Source organism: Ammodytes marinus, assembly GCF_949987685.1.
Source record: "Ammodytes marinus genome assembly, contig: scaffold_83, whole genome shotgun sequence".
In the NCBI taxonomy this organism is placed as follows: domain Eukaryota; kingdom Metazoa; phylum Chordata; class Actinopteri; order Uranoscopiformes; family Ammodytidae; genus Ammodytes; species Ammodytes marinus.
This window is the reverse complement of record NW_027648253.1, coordinates 32952-45451: the sequence shown is the minus strand read 5'-3', so window position 1 is coordinate 45451 and position 12500 is coordinate 32952. Positions and strand designations below refer to the sequence as shown.

At 42.6% G+C, this 12500-nt stretch overlaps 2 protein-coding genes across 2 annotated transcripts in view; one reads left to right on the top strand and one right to left on the bottom strand.

Annotated features, from left to right (window-relative positions):
* The window catches only part of LOC307270856 (atypical chemokine receptor 3-like), a gene marked incomplete at both ends in the record, with an annotated part of 3853 nt that extends 245 nt beyond the window's left edge, over window positions 1-3608 (top strand). The window contains 3 exons of the mRNA XM_080054744.1: window positions 1632-1823; window positions 2106-2217; window positions 3084-3608. Of these exons, the coding sequence (XP_079910870.1) occupies window positions 1632-1823; window positions 2106-2217; window positions 3084-3608 (829 nt within the window). The remainder of the gene's footprint in view (window positions 1-1631; window positions 1824-2105; window positions 2218-3083) is intronic.
* A 3995-nt stretch (window positions 3609-7603) lies between these two features.
* LOC307270853 (NLR family CARD domain-containing protein 3-like) overlaps window positions 7604-12500 on the bottom strand; it is a 13545-nt gene continuing 8648 nt past the window's right edge. The window contains exons 8-12 of the mRNA XM_080054741.1: window positions 12270-12495; window positions 12004-12174; window positions 9938-10111; window positions 9414-9460; window positions 7604-9317 (exon numbers count right to left, since the gene is read on the bottom strand). Coding sequence (XP_079910867.1) covers window positions 8788-9317; window positions 9414-9460; window positions 9938-10111; window positions 12004-12174; window positions 12270-12495 — 1148 coding nt within the window. The 3' untranslated portion in view covers window positions 7604-8787. The remainder of the gene's footprint in view (window positions 9318-9413; window positions 9461-9937; window positions 10112-12003; window positions 12175-12269; window positions 12496-12500) is intronic.

The following is a 12500-nucleotide window of genomic DNA, read 5'->3' as shown; positions in this document are numbered from 1 at the left end:
TCTGTCTGTCTGTATATCTATCTATCTATCTGTCTGTCTGTCTGTCTGTCTGTCTGTCTGTCTGTCTGTCTGTCTGTCTGTCTGTCTGTCTGTCTGTCTGTCTGTCTGTCTGTATGTCTGTCTGTCTACTCTGTATGTGTGTCTGTCTGTCTGTCTGTCTGTATGTCTGTATATCTATCTATCTGTATATCTATCTATCTGTCTGTCTGTCTGTCTGTCTGTATATCTATCTGTCTGCCTGTCTATCTATCTATCTGTCTGTCTGTCTGTCTGTCTGTCTGTCTGTCTGTCTGTCTGTCTGTCTAAAAATATTTATACTTAAAGGTGCAGTGTGTAATATGACATCATCAAGAAAGTTCTACAAAGTTCTAGAATGCAACGCTCCCTGGGTAACCCCGCCCCTTTAGAATAATAACAGAAGCTACAGTGGCCTTCAAGGACAAGAACAATTCTAAATTTTAAACAATGCTCCTGATGACATTCCAACTATGACACTTTCAAGATGGCGGCACTAGGCCTTGGTCCAAAATATGCAGAAATATGGACATATATGAGACCCTTTCTAAGGGAAAAAATAATAATTCAAAACATTTTTTCAGCTATTATGCACTAAATTAAATGTACTTATGGATATTATAATTATTTTCTACAAAATCTGCTAGGAAATAAAACCCAAAATTCTACACACTGCAGGTTTAAAAGGTGTAGTCAGTGATTCTGGAGAACGCTTGTTGTCATAATCAGTGAATATCTCCTCATGATCCACTACCTGTCTGGACTGTGTGTGAAATTAAATCCAGTTTTAATACACAGCCTAGACTCTGTAAACTGGTGTGTAAACAAAGGGCCCACCGTAGTTAGCTTCAATGTAAATACAGATAGCATGAGATTTTACTATTGTAAGTGTGACAATAAGTCGGTCACTATTTCAATATGTGTTGAATCTGAATACTTACCAAAGTATGACTCATTCAGTAGCATAGCCCCTCTGTTTACACACCAGTTTACAGAGCCTGGGCTGTGTATTAACACACCAGTTTACAGAGTCTAGGCTGTGTATTAACACTGGGTTTACAGAGCCTAGGCTGTGTATTAACACACCAGTTTACAGAGTCTAGGCTGAGTATTAACACTGGGTTTATTTCCAACACACACAGTACAGACAGGTAGTGGATCATGAGGAGACAGACAGGTAGACAGACAGACAGGTAGTGGATCATGAGGAGACAGACAGGTAGACAGACAGACAGGTAGTGGATCATGAGGAGATATTCACTGATTTTGACTATAAAAACAAGCGTTCTCTCTCTTTTTTATTTTCTAACCTTTATTTCTACAGGTAAATCCCATGGAGACCGAAGACTCTTTTACAAGGGAGACCTGTTTTCCTTTCCCACGTTACCATTCACACACACATTCATACACCGATAGCAGCAGCTAACTATCGACATTCACACGAGGCAAGGTGGGTGTAGTGTCTTGCCCAAGGACACAACAACTATGACACAGGTGGCAGGGCGGGGATCGAACCTCCAACCCTTTGATCATCAGCCGACCCGCTCTACCACCTGAGACACAGTCGCTCCAGAATCACTGACTGCACCTTTAAAGGGTCTAACTCTCCTCCACAGGTGTGATCTGTTTGTGCTTCACCTGGCCGTGGCCGACCTGGTTGCCGTGGTGACGCTGCCCCTGTGGGCGTGGCCTCTGTCAGGTGGCAGTTGGTGGTTTGGTGAGCTCACCTGTAAACTGACACACCTGCTGAGCGGAGCTGCTGCTTACTGCTCTGTCTGGCTCACCTGCTGTGTGAGCTACACACACAGGTAACACACACACACACACACACACACACACACACACACACACACACACAGGTAACACACACACACACACACACACACACACACACACACACACAGGTAACACACACACACACACACACACACACACAGGTAACACACACACACACACACACACACACACACTCACTCAATGAAATAAAACTATTACATTATAAGGAATCAAATCACATTTGAATCAAACCACAATGTAACAGCTGTCCCAAATAATAATCGTTCTTTAAATGTTGTTTTGTGTCATTCCAGGCTAAGCTCCGCCCCTCCCAGCCAGCGGAGCGAGCTGATTGGCCGGCTGGTGTGTGTCACCGTGTGGCTGCTAGCGTTAGCCGCGAGCGCGCCAGAGACTTACTACCTCAAGGTAACGCTGCTAATGCTAATGCTAGGTCCAGAAACTTATTCACTGATTTAGAACAACAAGCTCTAACCACTGACTGCACCTTTAACATGAACCATTATACAAGCTGTGTTCTGTACTTATGGGTTAGGGTTCTCCATGGGTTATATTAGGGTTCTATGTACTTATGGGTTAGGGTTCTACATGGGTTATATTAGGGTTCTATGTACTTATGGGTTAGGGTTCTACATGGGTTATATTAGGGTTCTATGTACTTATGGGTTAGGGTTCTCCATGGGTTATATTAGGGTTCTATGTGTGTATGGGTTAGGGTTCTCCATGGGTTGTATTAGGGTTCTCCATGGGTTATATTAGGGTTCTATGTGTGTATGGGTTAGGGTTCTCCATGGGTTGTATTAGGGTTCTATGTACTTATGGGTTAGGGTTCTACATGGGTTGTATTAGGGTTCTATGTACTTATGGGTTAGGGTTCTACATGGGTTATATTAGGGTTCTATGTACTTATGGGTTAGGGTTCTCCATGGGTTGTATTAGGGTTCTCCATGGGTTATATTAGGGTTCTCCATGGGTTATATTAGGGTTCTATGTACTTATGGGTTAGGGTTCTACATGGGTTATATTAGGGTTCTATGTACTTATGGGTTAGGGTTCTCCGAAAAAGAAAAATGTGGAATTGATAAACACACATCTGTTATTTCATATAAAAAAATACTGGTATTGATAAACAATTAATTAATAATGGTTAAACTGAATAAAATTCCAAAAGGCTCAAGGGGTTCACATATTGTTTTAGGGTTAGGGTTCTACATGGGTTATATTAGGGTTCTATGTGTGTATGGGTTAGTACTAACTTCATCTCTCCCCCCCAGGTGACCCCTTCATTCCGTGGCCTGCCTGTCTGTAAACCCGTCTATCCTTCTGACCGCTGGCTGTCTGGCGTCCATCTTAGCTTCACTGTGTTAGCGTTGCTGCTACCGCTACCCGTGCTAGCCCGCGGCGCCTTGCTAGCTGGCCAGAGGCGTGGCTTGTTGCTAGGCTACCTGGCTGTGTACGCGTGCTGCTGGCTGCCGCTTCACGCTGCGATCCTATTGGACGTCGTGACGCTAACGGGCGTGATGTCATTCAGCTGTGGGACGGAGCGCTTCCTGTATGTCGCGCTGCAGCTCGCTACCTGTCTGTGGCTCGCGCGCTGCGTGTTCAACCCGTCTGTCTACCTGCTGGCAGACAGACAGGCCTGTGAGGTCATCAGAGGGCGCTGTGATGTCATCAAGGCGTTCTTCTTCAGGTTCAACATTAGCGGCAGAAACGACAGTAACAGCAGCACAGGCCTGGACACACTGCTGCCACGCACAGACAGTGACGCATCGGACTGCACACAGCACACCAACGTCTGACAGACAGACAGACAGACAGACAGACGCACACACACTAACACACACACACTAACACACACACACCAACGTCTGACAGGCACACACACACACAGACAGACAGACAGACAGACAGACAGACGCACACACACGGTACTTGTTTCTAGTAAGTAAAACACCTCAAAACGCCGCCCTGTCTGTAGATCGCCACTGAAAACACTGAACCGTTTTCTGACTTTTTGAACTCTACACTGTGATGTCACCAATTGACCGTTTAACAGAAGCTACGGTGGCCTTCAAGGTACAAGAAGCTAGTTACTAAAGATGGCATCATCCACCACTGCCTCAAGTCTTTCCACAATATCAAGTGATGAGGTGAAGATGTATTTAGTTATTTATTCTATAGTACTTCTTCTTCTTCTTGGTCTTCCAACAGGTGCATTTCCCCAGGACGCCCACTATATATAAAAACCTGTAAGGCCGTTAAGTTTGTCTGAGAAGAAACGATCTGGTATGTTCCAGGTCTGAGAGTGATACTGTCTGAGACCTGAATTATTGGGAATGTAAATATATGTTGTTGTTGTCGGAAACGTTTTAAAGTATTTGTTTGTGTCTGTCAGTCTGTCTGTCTGTCTGTCTGTGTGTGTGTGTGTCTGTCTGTCTGTCTGTGTGTCTGTCTGTCTGTCTGTCTGTCTGTCTGTCTGTCTGTCTGTCTGTGTGTGCGTGTTGTTATTGTTTCATTTTAAAAGTATTTGTTCTTCACATGAAATTCCTGCAAAGTTCTGAAATGTAAAAATAAATGTTTTCCTGGAGATGTTTTGAATTGACACTCGTCTTCACTGGTGATTAAATCATGTTCATAAAACATGTAGGATGTTACAACAATCACTGACACACTTAATATAATATAATACACAAAAATATTCAATGAAACTTTCTCAGGACTGTTACTGCTGTAGTTTAGGAGATTCTAGATATGTCTAGTTGTGTTAAAGCATGGACTCTGTCACTGCAGAGACTCTGTGAATCTGTCAGTATTTATTCTGCCTCGTTTGTTGTTTAAAACTGTTTTAATGGGGCGCTCCGGTGGTGTAGTGGATAGAGCGTGTACCATATTGGCTCCGGCCTTCGTTGCAGTGGTCGCGGGTTCAAATCCGACCCGTGGACCTTTACTGCAGGTCATCCCCCCTCTCTCTCTCTCTCTCTCTCTCTCTCTGTCTCTCTCCCTCTCTCTCTATTTCAACTCCGTACTGTCTAATAAAGCTTGAAAATGACAAAAAAAAAAAAATCTTTAAAACTGTTTTAATATGTTTAAGTTTTTATAGAAAAAAAACACGAAGGAAAATGTTTCTAATAAAATATTAATGAATATTTCTGTGTTTTTGTCTTTCAATTCAATTAAACTTTATTTATACGTGGGGAATTTCATTTGTACAGAGCATCAGTGTGTGTACAGTTCACTCACACACACACACTCTCTCACACACACACACACACAAACAGAGACACACACACACACACACACACAGAAACACACACACACACAAACAGAGACACACACAGAAACACACACACAAACAGAGACACACACAAACAGAAACACACACACAAACAGAGACACACACATAGACCCAGAGACAGAAACACACACAAACACACACACATCGAGACAGAAACACACACACAAACAGAGACACACACATAGACCCAGAGACAGAGACACACACACACACACACACACACACACACATAGACTAACACACACACACACACACACAGACGTGAGGAATGATAACAGGGTGACACAGAGGTGTTTGTCTCAAAGGGTCAGAGGTCACAGTGTCTCGTTTAGACAGATGATAACAAACTGCTAAATATAGAATAGAATGCAGTGATGTGTACGCACACACACACACACACACACACAGTCACACACACACACAGACATGTTTGGGCTGGTGTGTGACATTCCTGAACAAACCTAAACAGTTTCTCACAGAGAGATAATGACCCAGTGTGTCTCTACTGAGACTAAAAATCTCACAAAATGTCAACGCGCACAAACCAGGATTATTGGATGCCGTGTGAATAACTGATGTCAGCCCGGATGCTACATCCATATTATTTACTATCTATGGTACAGATGGACTGTTGTCAACAGTAGACTGGTGGTGTCACATTCTAAATGTTCCCCGGAACCCAATATCAAACTAGGAACAACAACCGGATCGTTAGAAGACTGAATGGTTTATTTATCTCTCGAAAAATTACGACTTTATTCACGAGATTTCATAATGTGATTTGACCCTGATACTCCGCCATTAAAGGCTACTAACAGCTCGAATAATTTACAGGTGAAACTCCAAAAATTAGAATATCGTGCAAAAGTTCATTTATTTCAGTAATTCAACTTAAAAGGAGAAACTAATATATTATATGGACTCATTACATTCAAAGTGAGATATCTCAAGCCTCCAGGTGTCAAGTCTTGCTGGAAAAAGTAATTCAGCATCTTCATAAAGCAACAGACAGAAGCATGAAGTGCTCTAAAATCTCCTGGTGGATGGCTGTGGTGACTTTGGACTTGATAACACAGTGGACCAACACCATCAGATGACATGGTGCCTCAAATCATCACTGACTGTTGAAACTTGACAGTGGTCTTTAAGCAACCTGGATTTTGTGCCCCTCCGCTCTTCCTTAAAATAAGAACCCAGACCAAGTATATAGTAGATGAATGAAAATACTAGAGCGACATTTCTGTATTATAAATATTTGTTTTGATTGGCCTTATGGAATATTCTAATATTTTGAGATGCTGGATTTTCATGAGCTGTAAGCCGGACTCCTGTAAATTTAAACAAAGAAATGCCTGAAATATATCACTATATGTCTAATATATCTAGAATATATGGAACTTTCACTTTTTGAATTGAATTAGATTTAAAAAAGAGCTTTTCCATGATATTCTACTAATATGAGTTTCACCTGTACTATTTAACGTTTCCATCTCCTCCTGCCTGGTACACAGAGCGTGGGCGCCATCTTGCGGCCGCTCGTTGTAACTACAGCTCGTTACCGTGTTGATTGATAACACCTGTTCATTCATATATTTCTCTTTAGCGTTTTAAACCTTTTTCTTCATATTTTTGCGTCTTTTAAATAAACAGAATACTCTTCAATGTTCCAGTTGAACCTAACAGCCGCCGCTCTGCTGTTAAACCTTCAGAAAGGGATTTAAACACGGGCTTACCTGCTGTAGGTGTGTGTCGGTCTGATGAAGCTAACGAGGCTAAAAACACCGGCAGCCACGCCCACTGTGACGTAATCTTCCTCTTAGAACCCGATCAAAGATTAACACCGACACAGTAAACTAATAACAGAGAGAAATGACGAGCAATTCATGTCCAAATATCAACACGATTAAAATACAGTTAAAATAGCCTACAACACATTCATATATTAGGGTATATAGGGCTAGGGTATGTTAGCGTAGCATATTCTTATATTCAGATATGAAGTTGATTAAATTCTGAACTTCTAAAGCACTTACATCAACTAAACTTTCCATAATCATTCTCAGCACTATTCTGAAGGTTATTACAGAAGGATTTGTTCACATGTTGTTCACTGTCTGAGTTATGAGACATTTTATTCTTAAAAACATGATGAAAATGCATTTTTAAAGACCTGTACATGGTATTTTTTGATTTATAAACAGTTAAACATTTGACCATATTCACCTTAAACAGAAGCAGTGTAGTGATGTAAGACTTTAATGTTGAAAATAACCCGGCTCCCCCCACACATGCACACACACTCTCTCTCTCTCTCTCTCTCTCACACACACACACACTCTCTCTCGCGCTCTCTCTCACACACACACACACACACCCCATATTGATCCCAATAAATAGCACATGTTGCAGGTCCCAGGAATGGGACTGGGCAAGCAGATATTGTTCTGATAAAGAAAGTAAAATAACACAACAGGACGACGGTGAGCTGTTGCTGTTGACTCCTCGTAACAGAATTTATTCTCCAATTTCATTTCAGAACAGTCAAATAATTCATTTTTTTCTTTGTTTACAACTCAATAAAAATACTTTTACACACTTGATCCTATATAATCTCAAGTTGTGCACAAGCCTATAACAGAGGCAAATACATCCAAAATAACACGCATTCACAGTAAATACCGTATAATGGTCGGCAACGTTGACCGGTACATCTCAGCTAACTAAGGAGCACATTTTACATAAACACAATGGCTAGACCGCCATGATGGCGCGCTTCCTGCTCGCGCTAGTGAACATTTCAAAAGGCACATACACTTGAATCTTACACTTAGAAACCCTCTCAGTGCACTACGATATGTTCACATATATATCATTTGTTTTTATCGTGCTTATACATTGCACTAACCTGATAAAGAAAGTAAAATAACACAACAGGACGACGGTGAGCTGTTGCTGTTGACTCCTCGTAACAGAATGACCCGAGAGCCAACAACCACACGCAAAGAGGAATTCCGGTCGGAATTGATTATGGTCACTGGTGACATGAATACATAAAAAAACAAATTGTGACCACCTCTCTTGTGTGCGTCACACACACATTCAAATACAGTCAAACTTATTGTCCAATCAGATTCAAGCATCAGGATAAAACCTGTAAACAAAACATTTAAACATTTGTTCCTTTGATCCACAAACTGATTCATTACAGACAGACAGACAGACAGACAGACAGACAGACAGACAGACAGACAGACAGACAGACAGGCAGACAGGCAGACAGGCAGACAGACAGACAGAGAAGCTGTTTTAACATTGAACAAGGTCTGAATGCTGCTACATTATGTCTGTCTGTGTCTGTCTGTCTGTCTGTCTGTGTCTGTGTCTGTGTGTGTGTGTGTGTGTGTCTGTGTCTGTGTGTGTGTGTGTGTGTGTGTGTGTGTGTGTGTGTGTGTGTGTGTCTAACTCAGAGTTTCACAAGAAACTAGAGACGAAGGAGGTGACACAGCCGTTAACAAAGATCCTCCATGTTGTTGGTAAGCAGAAAGATAAGACATTAGCCTTCAATACAATACAATACAATACAATACAATACAATACAATACAATACAATACAATACAATACAATACAATACAATACAATACAATACAATACAATAGCTGTGATCCTGTTCAGACTCTCCCCCCTACAGACGACACAGAGACACTGAGGAACCAGGTGACCAGAGCCCAAACCCAGCATACAGAGGTTCAGTAAATGTGGTGTTGAAGGTGTGGAGGTGGATCAGTGAGTCAGAGGAGACACTGTAGAAGGACAGAGAGCCAGCAGGACAGTCCAAATACACTGCTACTCTGTGAGAGACAGTGGAGGAGGGGATGCGTGTTACTTTGTTATTGTGACTGACAGAGTAACGACCATCATCACACCTCAGACTCCAGGACTGATCATTCCATCCAAACACACAGTCATCACTGTTTCCTTTCCTGCTGATTCCTCTGTAACTCACTGATATATCAACCCATCCGCTCCACTCGACCTCACAGTAACGGCGACCAGTTAGACCATTACTACACAGCAGCTGAGCCCTGCGGTCAAACCTCTCTGGATGATCAGGATATGGCTGCTTCTCCTCCACCCGTGTCACCTTCCTGTTGTTGTCAGACAGTTTGAGCTCTCTGTTCACTGTGTTTGTGTCCGGTGTGAGTTCACAGGAATCTGATGGAGAGAACAAGACACAACACAGCAGCAGTTATTAATCCATCATCTGTTCATTGACAGTTTGATGATTATGAACATTAAAAACACACTTACACTTCCTCAGACCTGGTGTCAGCCATTGGACTCCAGCAGGCTCCACCCTGAAAGGAGAGGGGGGGCGGGGGTCAGACCAGCACATACTCTCTCAGCATGCACTCATGGACACTACTTTGGCTTATGGCTCTTTTGGCTGTATTGAGTCAAACTGTGCCGTGCTGATTTGCTTTTCTATTAGCTGCGTGTTATAACATTTGTTTAAAAGCTTTCACTTTAACAGGATACCGCTTCCTCATCCCGCAGGTCCAATCACACACTGATTTATTTGAACTTTTCACAAAACATTTGAACGGTAACGTGAGGTAGAAATACATTCACACACATTGGCACCAGAGGGCAGCGCAGCATCAGGTGAATGCAGGTCGTCCTGCTGTAATGGAAATGCAAACCCTACAGGGCTGAGGTGCTGAGCCAAACTGAGTCAAATGGAGACGGACAAACACCATTGGTGTGTCAGGGTGATGTGATAAACTGTCTCCAGCTCTTCCTCCTCTATCAGACTGACAGCAGCCTCTTCATACCTGAGAGTGTCCAGTCTCCAGAGGGGACCGTCCCGTCCAGCAGACAGTAGCTCCACTCCTGAGGCTCCTGGATGGTTGTAGCTCAGGTCCAGCTCTCTCAGATGGGAGGGGTTGGAGCTCAGAGCTGAGGCCAGAGAATCACAGCCTTCCTCTGTGGTCAGACAACCTGACAGACTACACACACACACACACACACACACACACACACACACACACACACACACACACACACACACACACACACACACACACACACACACACGCACGCACGCACGCACGCACGCACGCACGCACGCACGCACGCACGCACGCACGCACGCACGCACGCACGCACGCACGCACGCACGCACGCACGCACGCACGCACGCACGCACGCACGCACGCACGCACGCACGCACGCACGCACACACACACACTAAATTATGAAGTAAAGCTAGGCCTATCTCTTCCTCCCTTTATCTGTCTGCCTACCTTTCTCTCTCCACACTCAGTCACTACTATCCATGCTTAAAGGAAGCAGGAGTATAACCTAATTTAGCACTTCATTTTGTTTTTAACCCTCTGAACCCGGAGCCCGCAGTACTGCGTTCTATTGCGTTACTTGACGTGCTGATCACGTGATCACCTTTGATCCGACGCAGTATAGAAACTAAAGCGGGGACACACGGTGTGTGTCGAAAGTACTGGCTTAAAGCTATATGCCAGTCTTTGTTTCATTTAAATTGACCCAGTATAACCAGAGATATAATGGTTTGAAGTTGATACATATCTATTTTATTTTCGCGGGCTCAAAAGTATGATAATTCGATGGTCGCGGCCATTATTTTGTCATTTTACGATCAGAAAATGATGCCGGAAACTAGTTCCTACTCAACAGGCTGCATTTACCAGGGAGGGGAGGAGGAGGGGCAGGGGTTGGCGGAGTGATACGAAGCTACACCAAAAGAGACGGAGAAGAAGAGTGACAGAGGGCGGGAGCTGTGGGAGAGTCGAGAGAGAGACGAGGCTGCTAGCTAACAACATTGACAGACTCGAGAGGAAGATTGAGAGGTACTGAGAGGTTTGAAGATAGACTACTGAGAATGTTTTAGTCATATTGAAGAAAACTTTGAACGTGAGTCAAGCTATCAGCTTGTTCTTTGACATGAAGGAGGAGGATAGTTCATCCTCAGAGTCAAAGTATGACTATGTAGGCTACATAAAGCCATTGTTGTCTGACTGAAGCACTGAGTACACACACAGCAGCCAGCCTTCATAACGTGTAGCCTACAGACACAGTAGCCTAATAATCTGTTATTTACACATACATGTCATATATGTATCCATATACTGTATGTGTTATTATATAGGTCTACCTAGGCCTAGCTTTTTTTAAATAAAAAGGCATATATGAAAAAAATGTTTTTTTTTTGTTTTTTTTTGTGGTTTGGGTCCATAATGTTCAAATATTATGTCAAATTGAAATAAAAACTGGCAGGTAATGTAGGTGAAGTTTTACTGAAACAAAATATACCAAACACAGCAAGCTTAACATTTTTATATGTGCCCTCTGTGTTATGATTGACAGAACTTTGAGGAATTTGGGGAAAACGCCTATGTATTCACCTGCTATTTGTTCATAAAATTTGTATGAAGGTTGATGCCACCTCAATCAAACTTTTAAATTACCATAAAAACATTCCATGTATTTATTTTCCGCTTTCAAAAAAATTCAATATGAATTTTTGAGTTACCCATGGTAGCAATAATATATGTTTTAATCCGTTTTTACATTTATCATGTTGTTTTTGGTCCAATATGATCATTTATCTTGTCAAAATGAAATAAATAACTATAATCATGTCATATAGGTTAGGGTGTTCTGAACAAAAAGATACCAAACTTTGGCATGATAAACATTTCTTACTGTAGTTTAGTAAGGATTGATCAAAAGTATGCAAAACGGCCAAAATAGCCCTAGGGTTCAGAGGGTTAAATATTTTATAGCATTTGTGGACACAGATTATTTTGTAATTCACAATGGATTTTTAAAATAAAACGACAAAGGTATCTGTTGATAATCTGACCTGAGAGTTTCCAGTTTACAGTGTGGACTCTTCAGGGCAGCAGACAGATGCTTCACTCCTGAATCCTGCAGGTCGTTGTTACTCAGGTCCAGCTCTCTCAGACTAGAGGAGGAGCTGAGAACTGAGGCCAGAGCTTCACAGCTTCTCTCTGAGAGGTTACAGCCACTCAGCCTGGAGAGACAACAGTAAGGTAAGTAAGGAGTAAGACGCTTTTAACTTGTTATTGTTGTTAAAAGATTATTTACAGGTGAAACCATCCTACTCACAGAGCTTTGTTGGAGGCTTTGACCACTGGTAGCAGCCTCAGAAGAGCCTCCTCTGAAGCAGAGTATTTCTTCAGATCAAACACGTCCAGATCTTCTCCTGATGACAGTAAGATGAAGACCAGAGCTGACCACTGAGCAGGAGACAGTTTGTCTGTGGAGAGACGTCCTGAGCTCAGGGACTGTTGGATCTCCTCCACTAGAGAACTGTCATTCAGTTCATTCAGACAGTGG